Source organism: Gossypium raimondii, chromosome 7, assembly GCF_025698545.1.
Source record: "Gossypium raimondii isolate GPD5lz chromosome 7, ASM2569854v1, whole genome shotgun sequence".
In the NCBI taxonomy this organism is placed as follows: domain Eukaryota; kingdom Viridiplantae; phylum Streptophyta; class Magnoliopsida; order Malvales; family Malvaceae; genus Gossypium; species Gossypium raimondii.
The window spans coordinates 33,064,321-33,080,883 of NC_068571.1; the positions used below are offsets into that span (position 1 = coordinate 33,064,321).

The 16,563-nt window shown below is 35.9% G+C and overlaps 3 protein-coding genes across 10 annotated transcripts; 1 reads left to right on the forward strand and 2 right to left on the reverse strand.

Annotated features, from left to right (window-relative positions):
* The first annotated feature begins 1,152 nt into the window (after nucleotides 1–1,152).
* Nucleotides 1,153–3,844, forward strand: LOC105795203 (pentatricopeptide repeat-containing protein At2g03380, mitochondrial). The gene has a single exon (XM_012624727.2). It carries the CDS (start codon nucleotides 1,424–1,426, stop codon nucleotides 3,830–3,832), a length of 2,409 nt encoding a protein of 802 aa, XP_012480181.1. The 5' UTR covers nucleotides 1,153–1,423; the 3' UTR covers nucleotides 3,833–3,844.
* LOC105795211 (transcription factor PHYTOCHROME INTERACTING FACTOR-LIKE 15) lies at nucleotides 3,128–7,624 on the reverse strand. 4 transcript variants are annotated; one of them, XM_052633415.1, is made up of 8 exons: nucleotides 6,881–7,624; nucleotides 6,071–6,788; nucleotides 5,876–5,986; nucleotides 5,693–5,758; nucleotides 5,521–5,586; nucleotides 4,927–5,429; nucleotides 3,974–4,261; nucleotides 3,128–3,828 (listed from the first exon to the last, which is right to left on the reverse strand). In XM_052633415.1, exons 1-6 carry the CDS (start codon nucleotides 6,910–6,912, stop codon nucleotides 5,001–5,003), a joined length of 1,422 nt encoding a protein of 473 aa, XP_052489375.1. In that variant the 5' UTR covers nucleotides 6,913–7,624; the 3' UTR covers nucleotides 3,128–3,828; nucleotides 3,974–4,261; nucleotides 4,927–5,000. The 4 variants fall into 4 exon arrangements, with proteins under 4 accessions (XP_052489375.1, XP_012480208.1, XP_012480199.1 ...); XM_012624754.2 differs by lacking the exon at nucleotides 3,128–3,828 and having other exon boundaries at nucleotides 3,835–4,261; nucleotides 6,881–6,946; nucleotides 7,161–7,624; XM_012624745.2 differs by lacking the exon at nucleotides 3,128–3,828 and having other exon boundaries at nucleotides 3,835–4,261; nucleotides 6,881–6,951; nucleotides 7,161–7,624.
* Nucleotides 7,625–9,680: 2,056 nt separating this feature from the next.
* LOC105795193 (meiosis-specific protein ASY3) lies at nucleotides 9,681–16,076 on the reverse strand. Of its 5 annotated transcripts, none has more exons than XM_052633288.1 (9): nucleotides 15,798–16,076; nucleotides 13,243–14,887; nucleotides 12,384–12,521; nucleotides 12,222–12,291; nucleotides 11,966–12,115; nucleotides 11,835–11,893; nucleotides 11,177–11,311; nucleotides 10,448–10,536; nucleotides 9,681–9,985 (listed from the first exon to the last, which is right to left on the reverse strand). In XM_052633288.1, exons 2-9 carry the CDS (start codon nucleotides 14,879–14,881, stop codon nucleotides 9,917–9,919), a joined length of 2,349 nt encoding a protein of 782 aa, XP_052489248.1. In that variant the 5' UTR covers nucleotides 14,882–14,887; nucleotides 15,798–16,076; the 3' UTR covers nucleotides 9,681–9,916. The 5 variants fall into 5 exon arrangements, with proteins under 5 accessions (XP_052489248.1, XP_052489249.1, XP_012480171.1 ...); XM_052633289.1 differs by having other exon boundaries at nucleotides 9,681–9,981; nucleotides 10,444–10,536; XM_012624717.2 differs by having other exon boundaries at nucleotides 10,448–10,539.
* Between the last annotated feature and the right edge of the window lie 487 nt (nucleotides 16,077–16,563).

Here is a 16,563-nt window from a genome sequence, read left to right on the forward strand (position 1 = left end):
AAGTCAATAGCAAAAGGCTATAGTTTTTGTTCTAGGTGCCGATACATAGGATCTGTGTATTGGAACCTTACCTAAGGTTTCAATACATGGATTCTATGTATCGACACATATCCCTTAAACTTGGGCCACTGCATTGTTTTGTAAGTTTTAAGCTTGTTGAAACTCATTTTTGGTCTCGGACAACTCTAATTACCCACAAAATGAGTCTAAAGGATTTTAAAATGCTCTTGAAGCCCAAATTGATTTAAACTGGGTTTTAAGATTCTTAAAAATTATTTTAACTTTTGAAATTTTAAAAACCTTCAAGATTTTTGTTTTGTATGTATTCCAATAACATCTAATATGCGTACCGTACGTCAGGACAAGTAAAGTGTTCCATGTCATTTTATTTCATGAAATGTTGTTGATTATTACGAAGAAATCTAGAAGAAGACTAAAATGTATAGATTCTCTACGAAATACCATTTTGTAATACCCCAAAAAACCAACACGATTTGAATGTTCATGTACAAGTTGATGTACATGCAAATTAATGTCAGCATACTTCAAACAAGGACATAGTATCACATTATCTTCGCTTGCATTTCCGAAAGAAAAATAGAAGTGTACTTGATAAAGTCTAAATTATAAAACAATATAGTGTATATTCTTTTATATTTTTATATTTAACATATTATGCAATATGATAAGTTCAATACTAGTTACTATTAGTATATTCTAACTACGAAACAAATATGTTTTTAGTTAAAAAAAAAAAACTCTGGATTGTCCGATTAATTTAACTCTAGACTAAGGGTTCTTTTGAATGGGTGTTTATTTACAGTACGATGCGTTTAGTTTTTTTTTTTTGTCTTACACTATAATATTACTACAATATTTAATCTCATCGTCACCTTTGTTTTTACGCTAACCGTAGATAAGCGAACTACTCATCCAAATAAATTCAAAAGGTTTACAGAGATGTATTATTCACGATAAGGATTAAGATAATGGCTTGGCTCTATACTACTGATACAAATAAATTCAAAAAAAGGAGCTATTCAAATATCATAAATAAATTAAAAATTATAATCACTAAAAATTTCAAAATAAATGGACCTGTTGTTTATCTAAGCATATAGTGCTTCGTCTGAGTAATTATAGTCAGTCAAAACAACATTAAGCGATAATATCATGTCAGATTATTCTCCAAATTCACCCCATTCTTTTAGCATGAAATATGAGTATCTGTCAAATATATGTAAATAACGAAGAGTTCCCTTCTCCGCTCTCTCTTTGAACCAGACATCCTTAAAACTAATTGGCATGAGAGAATATTCCAGTAATGACATGTGACCACGTTTGTAGTCAGGACCAAAGGAAAACCTTTGGATAAGCCTGTTTTCTTTCAGATATATGGAAGAAAACGAAGACAATTTGGAGGATGGATTCTTTAACAATGCGTCGCCCCCTCGAAATTGGAAAGAAGATGTTGCCGGTAATAGCCAAAGAATCAACCAGGGTTCACAAACTAGCACTTCATTTACCTACAGGATCATCATCCCCTTTTATTGCCAGACTATTGTCAACCCTCTCCTCTAACCCAAATCCAAGCAAAAACCCACCTCGTACTTCCACTGCTGAAGCTAACAAAACCTTTCTTCCCACAAATGTTCCATCTTTGCCACAGTCATTCGCTCATCAAACTCTTTTGCATAGCTCCCTATCCTCTCAACTTAAGTCACCGCCGAATCTTTCTGAAGCCAAAAGGTTACATGCTATTTTGATTGTCAATGGATTCTTAAACTCCGTCTATGCTGATAAGTTCCTTGGTTCACAGCTTGTTACTGTTTATGTTACCTTTGGCTTCTTACAAGATGCACTGGTTGTGTTTGATAAGTTGCCCCAAAGGACTAATCTTGCATGGAATGCAATCCTGAGAGGCTTTCTTGACGTGGGTCGCTTTTCCAGGGCAATTCAGTTCTTTCACTTGATGGTTAGTCAAGGACTGATTCCTGATAATTTCACTTACCCACTTGTTTTCAAGGCTTGTACTGAGTTGAATGATCTTGAAGAAGGTAAGAAGCTTCGAGATTTTATTCTGTGGAATGAGAGTCACTATGATATGAAACACAATGTTTATGTTGAATGTGCCATGATGGATATGTTTGCCAAGTGTGGCAGTCTAAGTGAAGCCCGAAAGATTTTTGAAGGAATAAGAGAGAAAGATTTAGCATGCTGGAGTGCGCTGATCTGTGGGAATGTGCAGAGTGGAGAGTGGCTCGAGGCGTTGTCTCTATTTAAAAGGATGGTATTAGAGGGCCTAAGACCTGATTCAGTAATTATGGCTGCCATTCTTCCAGCTTGCGGCCGACTGGAAGATATGGAAATGGGACCGACCCTTCACGGATGTGCTATAAGGTGTGGTTTTAACAGTGATTTGTATGTCTCTAATGCTCTGATGGATATGTATTGCAAATGCAGTGCCACTCATTTTGCCTACTCTTTATTTTCTAACATGGACAATAAGGATGCAGTCTCTTGGAGTACCTTGATTGCTGGTTATTCACAGAATTGCCAGTACCTTGAGAGTTTGCAGCTGTATCTCATGATGAATGATGCAGAAATAAGAACGAATGCAGTTATTGCTGCAACTGTTCTTCCCGTATTGTCCAAGCTCAAACTGTTGAAGCACGGAAAGGAGATGCATGGTTACATCCTAAAACAAGGGTTTGAATCTGATGTTGTTGTTGGAGCTGCACTGATTGAATTTTATGCCAATTGTAAGTCAATGATTAAAGCAGAGCATGTTTTTAGGTTAATGTCAGATAGGGACATTACATTATGGAATTCAATAGTCGTTGGATATTCTTTAAATGGTGAGATTGATTTAGCATTTCAGATTTTTCAGAGAATATGGGATTTCAATCTCAAACCAAATTCGATAACCCTGGTCAGCATTCTTCCAATTTGCTCAAAGATTGGAGCTCTGAGATATGGGAAAGAAATTCATGCCTTTGCAACCAGAAGTGGTCTTGGAACAGCAGTTTCTGTTGGAAATGCTCTAATAGATATGTACTGCAAATGTGGGAGTCTTGAACTTGCAGTAAGAGTTTTCAATCAGGTGAAGGAAAGGAATATAGTGACATACAACACAATAATCTCTGCTCATGGGATTTATGGACTTGGAGAACATGTTTTTCAGTTCTTTGAGGAAATGAAGGAGGCAAGAATTAAACCCAATAAAGTCACATTTATCGCGCTCTTGACAGCTTGCAGTCATTGTGGTCTTGTTGATAGAGGCTGGTCAATGTGTCATGCTATGGTGTATGATTACAATATTCCACTAGACATGGAACATTACTCGTGCATTGTGGACCTTCTTGGTAGAGCAGGGCACCTTGATGATGCATATGATCTTATAAAAAAAATGCCAGTGGAACCTGACATGAACATTTTGGGAAGCTTGCTTGGTGCCTGCAGAGTTCATAATAGGGTTGACCTGGCTGAGTGTTTAGAGAAGCATATTCTAGAGAAAAATCAGAAAGATTCAGGCCATTATGCTCTGTTATCCAATATATATTCTTCCACAGGAAGATGGAAAGATGCCCTGAAGGTCAGAACAATGATAAAAGAGAAGCGTCTGCCAAAGAGACCTGGAAGTAGCTGGATTGAGGTAGGTTCTAGAATGTATATGTTCCATGCTACGCAGTCCGAATTAGGTAAGATTCAAGACATTTTGCAAAAGCTATTGTTGGGGATGAGGAATGAAGGATATATGCCTGATCCAAGTTTCCCATCTGATGATCTTCAGTATGACGTTAATGATTTGACAAATTTTGATGCTAGCTGAAATTGTTAACAATTATTTATTCAAGTGAAGAACTCTCAAGCAAAAACTGCTAGAAAATGAAGTTTTTATCCTACCCCTTGTGGTAATGTACAAAAGGAAAATAAATAAATAAAAAAGTTGCAATATCTTGCAAACCATTACCAGGGTGAATTTTTCTTGGGTAACTACATGTTCTGACAGTCTTCAGTGCCTTGATTTAGAAAAGTGGCTACTCATTCTTTGAATCACACTGGATTTTGAGCCGTTTAGCTCTTCTAACATATAATCTTTCACAGCTTGGTAAATCACATTTCTGATGATAAAAGGGGCCTTCCATGGATGATCACATTCCTTAACTGTAACACTCCATTTTCAAATCTTGGGTGTGAAACGAATGGTGCAGAAACAAGCCAACACTTAAAGACGCTTGAGGGTCTACCATATGGTCCACTGCGTCAGAAAAAGATTATTGAAATTAGACTTTGCAGTAATTGATGACATTAAAAGTCAGACACTCTCGTTTTGTTGCATGAATAGAAAAAAGCACACAAGGAAAATAAAATTTTGAAACTACAATGTCAACAGAAAAATAATGATGAATTAAATGCTAATTGCCAAATGGGTGGAAGGCTTTTCTATGATCTTTTGGAAGTAGTCTCTATTATGAGCGCAATTTTTACCATGCACCTCTCAAATAAAATAAAGTAAATAATGTGATTTTCACTATATAATGTTTTACTTACAATTCATGAGCTTCATTAATTGAATAATATTACCAAAAAAAATATAAGACTTGTAAATAAATATTTATAATTTTATTTAATTATTATTTATAAATTATTTACTATTTTTTATTTTATTTAATAATGAGATGTTATATTTATTCACTAATTAAGGATAAGATTCATGCCAAGACTATATGTAAAATATTATTTCTTCATCTAATGCACTCATTTCATGCATTAACATAATATTGCCAATGCTACTTTGGTTTAACTGCAAGAACAGCAATTACCATTATGCGGGTGAAGTCGATTATAGTTGTAAATTTTAACTTTAAAAATTATATATAAAATTAGCATAATATGTAAATGGCAACTGGCAAGTGGACAAACCTGATGACAGGAGGCCAGCGAGGAGTGCTTTTGGAAGTCATGAGAAATGGAATTGGCGTTGAGTATTCATTGAGTTAATGTGTTGGATATGAATCCTTAGATGTCGAAAGTGGATTAGCACCACCTAGAAGGTCCACTTGCGCCGCAGGAGGAGCAGCAGATTGCGAAACCACAGCCGCAGGTGGCTGGACCGACTGTGGGGTGAAACTGGCAGCCGAAGATAAAAAAGGTGAATGTGACATGGACCTTAGTAACATCTGATCAGGAAACCCAAGCATGTTGAATCTAGCTTCCGGATTCCCAGGCACAGCTGGGGCTCCTGTCATTAGTGAAGTTGGGAACTGTGGTGGGGCGCCGCACCCAAGACCCATTTGCATTCTCATACCCATCCCAAGTGCCATGGGAGAATACCCACCCAAATGCTGTGCGTTTATATGTTGCATTGCCGATGGCAAAGGGAACATCATCGGTGGCATATATACCCCATTTCCTATTGACATCATCTGTTCCAATATCCCATGGTTAACGCCCTCATTTTGACTACATGAATCTAAAAAGAAGAAAATTGTGATGCAAGCAGTGGAATGGCTATACCTGAACTTGAAGCTGAAGGGTCTTTAAATACTCGATTGCTTCATCAAGCATCGAAGCTTTATCCACCTAAGTCACACATCGGCCGGAGTAACCGAGAGAAGTCAAAGTTAGATAATACTAGAAAAGCTTAGAACAAAAGGTTGAAGGAGTGAATATGGATTTTTGTACTTACCTTATTACAGTTGGGTATAAGCTCTTTCAATGCACGCATCTTCTTGTTGATTTTATCTCTTCGCCTCTACATATAAGCAGAAGACACCCAACAGCTTATCAGATTTCGTTTTTTTTTTTTTTCCCCTTTTTTACTTTTCAAAATATTAGTTAATTTTTTGTGGTTGGCTGCTACTGATCTTACCCGTTCAGATAGGTTGTGAACTTCTGTTTTTCTCTTTCTCTTAGCACCTTTGCTTCCCCGTGGAACTGGCGCTGCTTTTGTCGTTCCCTCGGCTTCTTCCATTGTTGTATTCTGCACCACATATGGACATCCTTTGAATTAGAATTAAGTTCACTGTAATATTTTATATTTTTTTATGGACAAGATAATGCATACTTTACTGAGATCAGTGTCTTCATATCTCCTTTTAAAAGTGTACGTGGGACAATTTGAAGCCCCACGGGAACATAATGAAGACGATGCCACCATTTGGTCTGGATTTCCCTTAAAAGCTGTATCATCCGGCGCTAATCTCGTATTTGGAACAGCTTCGGATTGCTCATCAGGGAATGATTCTTTTAGAGGCTCAGAATCTGGTAACGTTGGCCTCATTCGCTTCGCCATGAAATCACCTTCATTTCCAAAGGGAATGTTGCTACTCATTGGAGGCGCAGATCTGACTTTATTGCCTTGTAAATCCTCAGCACCTGCAGCTAATCCTGGAGTGCTCATTGCACCAGAGCTTGCATGGTTTGATCTTAAGATGGAAAAGTTCACCCTATCTTTTTCCTCCTTTGATCCCTTAAACTGCTGCAAGGAAGAGCAAGGTACCTCGTCTTCTACAAGTTGCTTGGGCACGTAGCTTGATTTTAACCGATTGAAGTTGTTTACTGGAACAATATTAGCATCCACGCCTTGACGATCCAGTTTTGAGAGACTGGAGAGACCTGATATGGGATGGGCGAAGGTGGAATCTGCAACCCCCCCATCCTTTGATCCATTCGCAGTAGAACGCGATGAGAACGGGGAACTCTTTTGAGTTACCTTGGACGATAAACCTCGAATGAGAACTTGACCATTTTCCCATACCAGCTCCATGAAATCAGGATCGCGCCTGCATTATTAGAAAAAACTTCTATCAATAAATTCAATACATATATAACAAAATTGTAGAGCTTGGGAAAAAAAAAACAAAGAAAATCATACATGGAAGGTACATTGGGCAAGTCGGATGCCATCCTTGGTGTTTGCAGTTGAATGTAGCTAGCCTACCTATCCTACATCAATAATGCTCAACAATGAGATTCTGCCAACAAATTAATCTCCATTTTCATGACCTGGAGTCTTTTTTTTCTCTTTCCAAAGGAAGAACAGTGGTGACAAAGGACAAGGGAAAAAAGTTGAATAGAAATCATATAGATGGTCTTTCTGTACTACCCAACCAACGAGAAAACTCCACATAGACAGGTTTAGAGGGGGATCTTACCTGCTAAGGCACTGGAAATCCTAGAAATGAATGAAAGTGAAAATGGGAATCAAATCAAGCACGAGAAATAGTGGGTTCTTTGTAAAATTATTATACAACACTGATAAGACGGTGGTATTTGGAAGAACCCTGTGGTGAAAAATGAGGCGTCCACAAAAAATTGAAGCCTGTCTAATCTTAAATATGTTGTTGCGTGGAGGTTAGGTATCCACACTGGAGAAGGAGGCAAATTCATTGACCCACCAGCAAAGAGAAGATATTCCTAAAAATAATTCGTCATTTTTGAGATTTTTGGGACCATTAAATTGTGGTATTTTAACTAATGACTCACTCCCTGGAAAAAGAGATGTTTCTTCAATGTAAAGGGAGCTGGACCATTTCTTTCGATCGGTTCCTAGGCAGAATAGAAGCATCTTTAGTCTCCCCAAAAAAAAATATTAGGCAGCGGAAGCGAAATAGAAGAGAAAGAGATGTTCTTGAATGGTGATGTACTGATATTTGACTGGCTTTCAAATTATAAATATAAATAAAATATCTTGTCCTTTCATGTCTTATGGTAGAAGCTATGGTGATACACAGCATTTTAATTTCATTTGGCCGTAAAGTCCCCTTCGATTTACAGGCTAACTTTTAGATAGGAATTTTAAGAAAGAAAATATTTTTTTTATTTTAAATTGAGATTTGAATTCAGTTCAAAACTAAATTTTTAATTTTAAAAAATGTTTTTTAATGAATTTTTTTATCTTATTAAATTTTTGGGTAAACTACAAAAATAGTCACTTTTGTTTACCTCAAATTACATTTTAGTCACTTATGTTTAAAATGTTACATTTTAGTCACTTATGTTATCGTTTTGTTACGAAGCGATCACACTACTGTTAAAATTCGTTACCTCCTTAACGGAAGTCCTATGTGGCAGTCCAAATGGGTTTAAATGCCAACTTGGATGTCTAGTTGTTGGGATGAAAATATAACTTGGATGTCTAGTTGTTGGGATGAAAATATATTTTTAATTAAATAAAATTCAATTTAGACTGTTATGTAGGACATCCAAGTTGACAATTAAAACCCATTTGGACTGCCACGTAGTACCGCCGTTAGGGAGGTAACGGAGCTTAACGATAGAGTGATCACTTCGTAACAAAACGATAACGTAAGTGACTAAAACGTAACATTTCAAATATAAGTGACTGAAATATAGTCTGAGACAAATAAAAGTGACTATTTTTGTAGTTTATCCTAAATTTTTTATTTTAAAATATCATGTTTAAAATAATATTTTTTCAAAAGCATTTTTTATAGTAATAATAAACATTATCAAATTTTTCAGAAAAACATTTTCAATCTTAAAAGAAAACCAATCCTTGAATTTTTCTTATTTTATTTGATTGTTTATTAAAATTAAAAAATGATAAAAATTAATTTAGTATTTGTTTATACATTCTATTATTCATACACTTTAAAACGATATGATATGATATTTTATTGTTTTCTTTTGTGAAATTATATGATATCTTATTATTGAATTAAAAGTGATCTTTTTAATTCTAAAGAGAAGTGGATTTTTAAAACTATCTTAATATATATTAGTTGATTAATCATACTAAAAGTTCATGGTAATCGACAACAAGCATGCCAATGGTGGGGAGAGTGGCGAATCATCTTCCATTATCTTGAAACTAAAAATAAAGTTCGTAAGCTGAGTAAGACGTGGGCAAATTTTTCTATGAGCCCATAATGGAATCTAAGACACTCACGTGGGTTTGGGGGGTCAGGACCAGGACTAGCCACAGTCCAAAGTGGAGCCACCGCCAAGTGTCGACATGCAACCCAATTTATCTGTTAGTCACCACCTTTGAATTTTCGTATCAAAATCGTTTCACTAAGAAAGAAGAAAAAAGAAGAAAGCGTGTACTTCACGTGATCACCAATGGTTCACGTGGCCCATGTTTTCTTGTCTTTTAACTTTAAAAAATAAAATTTTTCCATTTCTTTAGGATAAAATTTTCCACTTCCAGGCAAGATTTAACAAGTGTAGACCAAACAAAACCGTGACCAGTCCTTGAATAAAAACAGAGGACAGCGACAGTTCAAAGGAGGGAAGGGGCTGAGGCCACCATAATGATGATGATAAGGAAAGTCCCCATCTCAACGGACATTAAAGAAGTGTCAGATGTAGAACCTAATCTAATCTCATGTAGAATATGCCCGAAATATTTTTAAGTCTTCCGATTTCAAGGCTGACGTGTGTGCCTTAGAAACCCCAGAAAGTTTCTGCCAGGGTCTCTTGTAATAGTGCTCAACCTAAAAAAGACTCCACATTGTTTAAACACTAATGAAAAAGACCGGAAGTTATAATTGGTAATCAATTTCGTTACATCACACCAAACAGCATATGGTGGGGGCGTGCAGTAGGAAAATAGAATGAGGAAAAAAAGAAGAAAATCAAAGACTTATATCTCACCATGATTGTATGTAGTTGCTTAACTCATGAACAACAGCAGCCCCTGGACAGGAAGATGATTGTAAGCTAAATAATGGAACACCATAGTTATAAATGCCAAAGCTCCCGCAAGTGCAAGTTACAGGCCACTCGGAAAGCAAAATGATATGTTCACTATTACAGATAAGGTTCTATTGAACAATTGACAGATGGACAAGGTATTAGGAAAATTTTAGGGCAGGTAAAATTTACAAAGTCGACTTCTTAGTTCCTGGGACAAATGGAAGTCTCTGCTCATCGGACCTCTTTTGGTTCAGTATTTACTGTCTTTCAAGCACTCGGCTATTACATGTTTCAGCTGGAGCATCTTTTCCCTTGCTGACTGCATTAAGTTAGAATGATAAAATGTATTAATCAACCAATATAGAAAACATTCAATTCTAATTTATAACCAAGAATTTATATAGTCTATAAGCTCCATCTTAAGTATGACTCCACATAAGGTGAGGAAGCAAGTAGCAACAGTATCCCAGTATAAACTCTCGTCAAATATATAAGCTTCTTATTTAAGCAGGCACTTAGCGAGCAAATTCGATAGAAGCATTATACTCAACAGCATAGATTTCAAGCCCAAATGACTCCACCGTCTAGTGGCCCCCAAGTAATGTACCTAACCTTCTCACCAAGGTCAGCTAACTGTGATGTATGGCTATATTCCACAACCAAGTATTTTGGCCAGTAGATACCCCGCATAGTGGATGGACTACACAGACCATACCTGAATTATGGAAAACCAGTGCTAAACTTTTTTTTATGTTATTATAAACAGAAACAACAAACGTGCCTCATGTACAGAAGTGATTCTTCTTTCAGCATTATTAAGTTGGATTTCAGCTGCTTCTTTAACGTGCATGAGAAGCTTCTGGTGTGATACTTCTGAAAATATGAGACAGAGTCAGGTGTGCAAGATACACTAGAATATTATTTAAGCATTACACTGTTAAACATATAATCACATGCACCGGATTTTAAATTTAAGAGTCTGTCACTTTGTTGTTGATCAGAAATCCAGTTAGAACCTTTAATGCTACACTGTAACCTATTTTGGCCTCTAAAGTCGAGTATTGAAAGTTCAAGTGTTCAAACTTCAAATGGGACCTAGAACACCGTGTTTCTTTAATCAAGTATAAAAATTTCTTTAGTCTATTGCTTATAATTGGGATACATCGCAAGATCCTGGTGATTTCATATCCAAGAACCTCTATGACAATTAATTTCTCCATACTAAAAAGCCTTGCATGAAAAATCATGGACTGAATCAATGTTATCCCAGTGAGATGTCCCAAGAAATATTCTATGTCCACCAATTAAAACTTTCATATAAATTTAGCTTCACCACAAGATCACATGCAAGTAACGAAGGACATCATCTTATGATGGAGAAAATGGGATTCACAGGTTTGTATACAGTCCTCACATTTTGGCTTAAGCAAAATGGAAAAACCTACACAACAAGATGCAATAATGCTCTCATGGTTAAGGAATTTATTCAAATTAAATAAAGTTCACATACTTTGTTTCTTCATGATTCCCTTTAACTCAATTTGGTGAGCTTCCATCCCTTCAAGAATACTATTGCAGTCCAAGAGATAATGATGGATATCCTCCTTGAAGTTTTGAAGTATCAGCTTTAATTGTTCTTGTTGCTCTGTGAAAAAGTTGAGCAAATAAAAAGGAAAATCAAGGCCTTCTTGAGATAGAATTAAATTACCAACACAAATAACTAAATACAGGGATTCCATAAGACCAAAAGCACTCATGTATGGAGTTTATTATGACTTGCTTTCCACCACATATCAGGAATCATCTTTTACAAAAAATAGGATCATACATCTTTTGTTAAATGTAGTGTGCTCTCAGTAAAAGCAGACAAGATGACTAATGTATCAGGGCAAACTACATTTAGATAGCATGCCTCTTAAACAACCTCGCCAGTGATACATAACCCATAGATGCATATTTGTGCTATCAGAGTGGACATACAAACATCGAGGCTAATTGTAACTCATTGTGCCATACCTTTGAATTACAAGTAGATAGGCACTTATTTGGGGATGTTAGTACATCAGTGAGATAAAAGTAATAGTCAAAGACATTATACAAATAAGCTATTAGGACCCATGACATCTAATTGAAGTCGATCAAGTTATTCATTAAATTCAAACTGTCACCTTGCAATCTTGTTTCCAGGCGTTTCTTTTTTGTTTTATTGAGACTAGCTAGCTTCCCCCTGAAAGATCATGGAAGCAAAGGTAAGTATCAACATGTTGGGTTTGCAAGACTTTCAATTTCAAATGCTTACACATCAGATTCAATCTCAGACTGAGCATTCAGCAACAGTGAATTAATCTCCTCAGAAATGGACACCAAAATCTCAGAGGACTTCTTGCTAGTAGTTGAATCCATTTTCCTTTTAAAGGTTTCTAAAGCTGAAGTAAACAGTGTAACAGCCCTGAAACATTGCCAAGAAAACCTCAACTCAATCAAGAATAAAGGTGATAGTCCACAGACTGTATCAGCAGGTATTTCCTAATCTTTTCTTAGATATAAATGAGAACCTTGTCAATTCATCCTCTTGGTCCTGTTCTAAGGGTTCATGGAACCAAACACTTTCTCCAATCCTTGCCCCTTGGGAGAAAAATAGAGAAGAAACTACTTTAGAACGAAGTAATGTGAGAATAAGAAGAGCATGTAGATGTTCAAATGTTAAGAAGTTGTACCTTTTTGAGAGGCTGTGGTGGGAGTGCATTCACTAAGTGTGATATCTTCATGGTTTCGAAGCCATTTGATTGGACAACGACTGAAATTTGGTTTCTCAAAAACATCAGTGTCTAGTGAGATTTGATTTTCTGTATGACCTAGACAACATCAGATAAAGAACCAAAGGATCTTCCATTAAAAAGAAAAATTCAGAAGAATAAGTCGGAAAAGAAAATGCAATCAAGAATTTGTGCTGAACTGCTGATGTATATCACTATATGCAATACAGACTGATTGGAAGTTTTGAGTCACTTAAGCCATGGAAATTAATAAACGGAGTCATCAAGTAGATTAATAATCAATCTTGAAGCAATAGCCTAATCTGACAAAGTTAACAATAATTATTCTCCGAAGTGGCAAATTACCATGAATTTCACATGCAATAAAGAAGGCAGATTAGTTTCATTGGCACGATGTTATAAAATTAACAGTGGTCAGAAGGTATTGTGGTTTTAGGATATGATTTCTGCTCAAAACACTCGTGTTTTTGGCCAACTTGCTCTAACTTGGTTACCAAAAGAAAAAAAACAAAGAATCACAAAGCCATAAGCAGAGGTGCAACATCAAGAAGAGAAAAAGGTTTAAAACTGCAACTGCAACTGCAACTTTTCTTTCTACTTTTGAAACATAATGCCCATCCAAAACAAATCAGGTGGAATGTCTTGTAAGCACGTTAGTCAGAAGGGCATATATGAACTCTTATCATCCTAATCAATTGATTATTTATAAGTAACTAAAGGTAAATCATATCCCAAACAGAGTTCTCAAAGAAATGTAATGTATATAGCATGTTTCAGAAAAAGCATTTTTGCTACTTACAATTGTATCTTTTAATAATGGGCGAACAATCTTCAAAGCTCTCTGACAGCCTCTCTTCTGATGATGGTTTGGAATGCGCATATCTTTTAATATGTTCAATTCCCATATCAGAATCCTGAAGAATAGTTAAGGATACTGGTGAGTGAGCTTGTGCATTTGATTTATTACAAACAGGCCTTGAAACTTGGAAATTCCTGAAGCAGCGGATATTTCCTGTGGTAAATCCTCTCTCTGATGGTACAGGACTGCATGCAACTTGCTCTCTCTCCATAGTTTTTGGTGTTGGACTTGGAGAAGTGTTTAAAATAGGTGTTCTGAATCCAAAAGTTGGACTTGGAAAATTGTCCTGGGTGTGCACAACATTCCTCAAAGATATATTACCAAAATCTTCTTGTTTATCCCTTTTCTCTGGTGATGTTGGATTTTCAAAATTAACTGGTTGGTTCTTGTTGGTCTCCGGAGAGCTAAAAAAGTGATTTTCTTGCACCCTTTCAAAGTTTTCTCTCCTTTTCTCGCTAAAGAAGCTAGGGGAGTTTTCCATCTTATTACCAAGTACAGAAGTTTTCCCCGCTGGCACTGGAGTTTCGCTCCTATAACTTGTTTGCTTAATCTCATCTTCATTACCTTCTTCAGCAAAACAGATCTTACGTGAATCAATTTTTGAACTTTTCTTTTGAATTTTCTTTTTCCTGGACAATTTTGAGCCAGTATTGACAGCACCATCTAGCTTTGTAGATCTTCCTTCTCGAAAAGAGACGATTCTTTCTCGATGTTTCTGCTTGGAGGATAAACCAACTTTAGTCTTGTTTGTTTGCACTTCGGCTGGAGCTCGCTTTCGGGTCAAAGAATTGGTTACTGGCCTCTTAATAATCTGATCAGGATTCTCTGAATCAGTTTCTATGGTATCTGAATTTTGTCTGGGCTTTACAACTGTGTGTCCCATATGATCAGCACTTATCTGCGGTTTTAAATTATTGGCATTTGCCTCCTGATCTTGTGAACGAGATAGCTGACTTTCTGGTGAAGAAACATTTCCCAATAATTCTTGCAGCTTCATTTTCAAAGTTTCTGTTGGTTTGTTTTGTGTTTTATTTGCTTTGCCCTCTAACACCAGTTTATCCGACTCAAGAACTTTCCCCGCATCTGCTAGATTGAACTCCACCTTCTGTGAGTTGCCATCATTCCTTCCTTTCCTTTTGTAGGTAAGGTCATCGATGAAGCTATCAAAACTATTCTGCTTACTTCTGACATTCTGTGCATTGAAAGTTTTGTTAGAAAAAAATTGAACCGAATATGTAACTGGCACATCCCTCGCTTTTTTGTGTTTCTTCTGTCCAAGGTTGGAAGAGGCGGTCCTTGCAGCAAGAGATTTTCCAGGAGTAATCCATGGAGATTTAACCTGCTCGGCATGTTCAGTTTGCTTCCCCTTAGAGGTTGTGGCAGCTTCCCCTTTGTTTTTACCCTCAGCATAAATTCCATTGTCAGGTTTAATTCTTTCTGTGTTTGACTGTTTGCACTCATCTTCTTTGATGTCTCCAAGTTTTCTCTCAACTAAGGAGTCTAAGATAACTCCGATCGAAATCTTCCTAGATTGGCTGGACGGATGAAAATTGCTGCCAAGACTTCGGCAGTCACTCATTTGATCCTGAAATATAAATTTGTAGAGCATCAAACAGTTATTTCTAGCAGCAGGTATTGGAGTTGCAACTTGTAATAAGTTACTGGAATCGTGAATGCAGTAATAACAAATAAAGTCCTGTTATTTTTTTCTATATGAAGCTAAATTCGTTCTCTGAGAGTTCAAGACCAAAGTAACTTGCACATCAAGTAAAACAAGACCTACAAATTGCAAGAACTGGAAATGAAGCTAGTAATAGAAAAATCAACGCACATAAATTGGATATGACTGCAAAACCATTAAGTATTATTATGCTCCATCAAATATTGTAAAATTAATATGTTAGTCAAGTAAACTTAAAAACAAACTCTGCTAGCAACAAAAATTGTTGTTCTTTAAATTAACGAGTACAAACTCTTTAAGCAACCTTTAGTGCGAACAATTGAAGTTAATAAAAAGAAACAAATAAGCAAAAGGTACATCACTAAAACTCTGTTTGGTTACTGAGAAACGTGAAAAGTAATTTCTTAGTTCAACTCCACTTCTTAGTTTCGGATAAGCTCAGGAGATCTCTCAGTTTGTTTCGTGAAATGTCTAGGATTTTAACCCCATTTTCGTCTGATCTGTTGTTTTCCAGGCAGCTAAACAAAATATAAAGAAAAAATCTCAAAAGGGAAATTATCAAAAACGAGTATAGAGGCAGCTTAAAAAACCAAAGCATCCCATGCTTCAAAGAAGTAAGATAACAGTAAAACTAAGAAAATTAAATCCAGTTTACCACAGTCACAATCGTGAACAACAAATTTTGAAAAAGAGAAAAAATCATAAATTCAAATGCCAATTGAGACCCCCTAAGATCAAAGTAGCATACAAAATCTACGAAAATCTGAAATTGAAAAAAAAAAAAACAAGAATTGCGAAAAATGTAAGATCTTACTAATCAATTCTCCAGCTGATAATTAAAGAGCGTTGTGATTTCGACTTTGTTTCGGGATTTTGAAATAGAAAATATGGAAGAAATAAGGTGGAATTTAAGAGTTTGCGGAAGAGAAAAGAGGCGGGAAAAATGGGAATGTGTTCAGAGCTTCTTAAAATCGAAAATTCCAAATTGCAACGTCCGCTGCGCATTGTGCACGTATCTGAATTCAGCTAATTGTCTATATTGCCCATGCAATCAGCTTTTCATTACTATCAAGCTTGATGATGACATCATATATAGCCGACGAGGTGGCGGCCCGTCCTGCAAAATCCCTGTCCATGTGAAAATATGTTATCATAATAAATTTTCAATTTACTCCTATTCTCAAAAAAAACAGCACCAAATTTATACTGTCCATCAAAATTGAAATTAATGATGTTGTATTTCCGTTATTTTCAGGGAAAGAAAAGCAGGAATGTATATCATCTTCTTATTCTCACATTTGCCATTACTCAATATTTTATTTAAAAAATTTCAGTATTTGACATCCTCTCAAAATATCACATCATTACTTAAAATGTAAAATTTTAAAATACAAAAAATAAAATTTTTAAATAATAATGTGATACAATGTTGAGAGTTGCATCATTCAATTTTAATGAAATTCAAATTTAGAGATCGAATTGGTAAAAGTTGTCGACTTTCAAAATTAATATGGACTAAATAAAAATTTATGGATCAAATTAAAAAAAAAATTATCGAATTCAAAGACTAGATATTAGTT

Bases quoted from the DNA above. Each gene is read 5' to 3' on its own strand.
- LOC105795203 (XM_012624727.2), top strand. From the start codon at position 1,424: ATGGATTCTTTAACAATGCGTCGCCCCCTCGAAATTGGAAAGAAGATG.
- LOC105795211 (XM_052633415.1), bottom strand. From the start codon at position 6,912: ATGGCATCCGACTTGCCCAATGTACCTTCCAT. The intron at 6,789-6,880 runs GTATGATTTTCT...CTAATAATGCAG, and splicing joins TTGCCCAATGTACCTTCCAT to GCGCGATCCTGATTTCATGG. The intron at 5,587-5,692 runs GTAAGTACAAAA...TGTGTGACTTAG, and splicing joins TTATACCCAACTGTAATAAG to GTGGATAAAGCTTCGATGCT.
- LOC105795193 (XM_012624717.2), bottom strand. From the start codon at position 14,881: ATGAGTGACTGCCGAAGTCTTGGCAGCAATTTTCATCCGTCCAGCCAA. The intron at 11,894-11,965 runs GTAAGCATTTGA...ATGATCTTTCAG, and splicing joins TCTGAGATTGAATCTGATGT to GGGGAAGCTAGCTAGTCTCA. The intron at 9,986-10,447 runs GCACGTTTGTTG...AACTTAATGCAG, and splicing joins GAATCACTTCTGTACATGAG to TCAGCAAGGGAAAAGATGCT.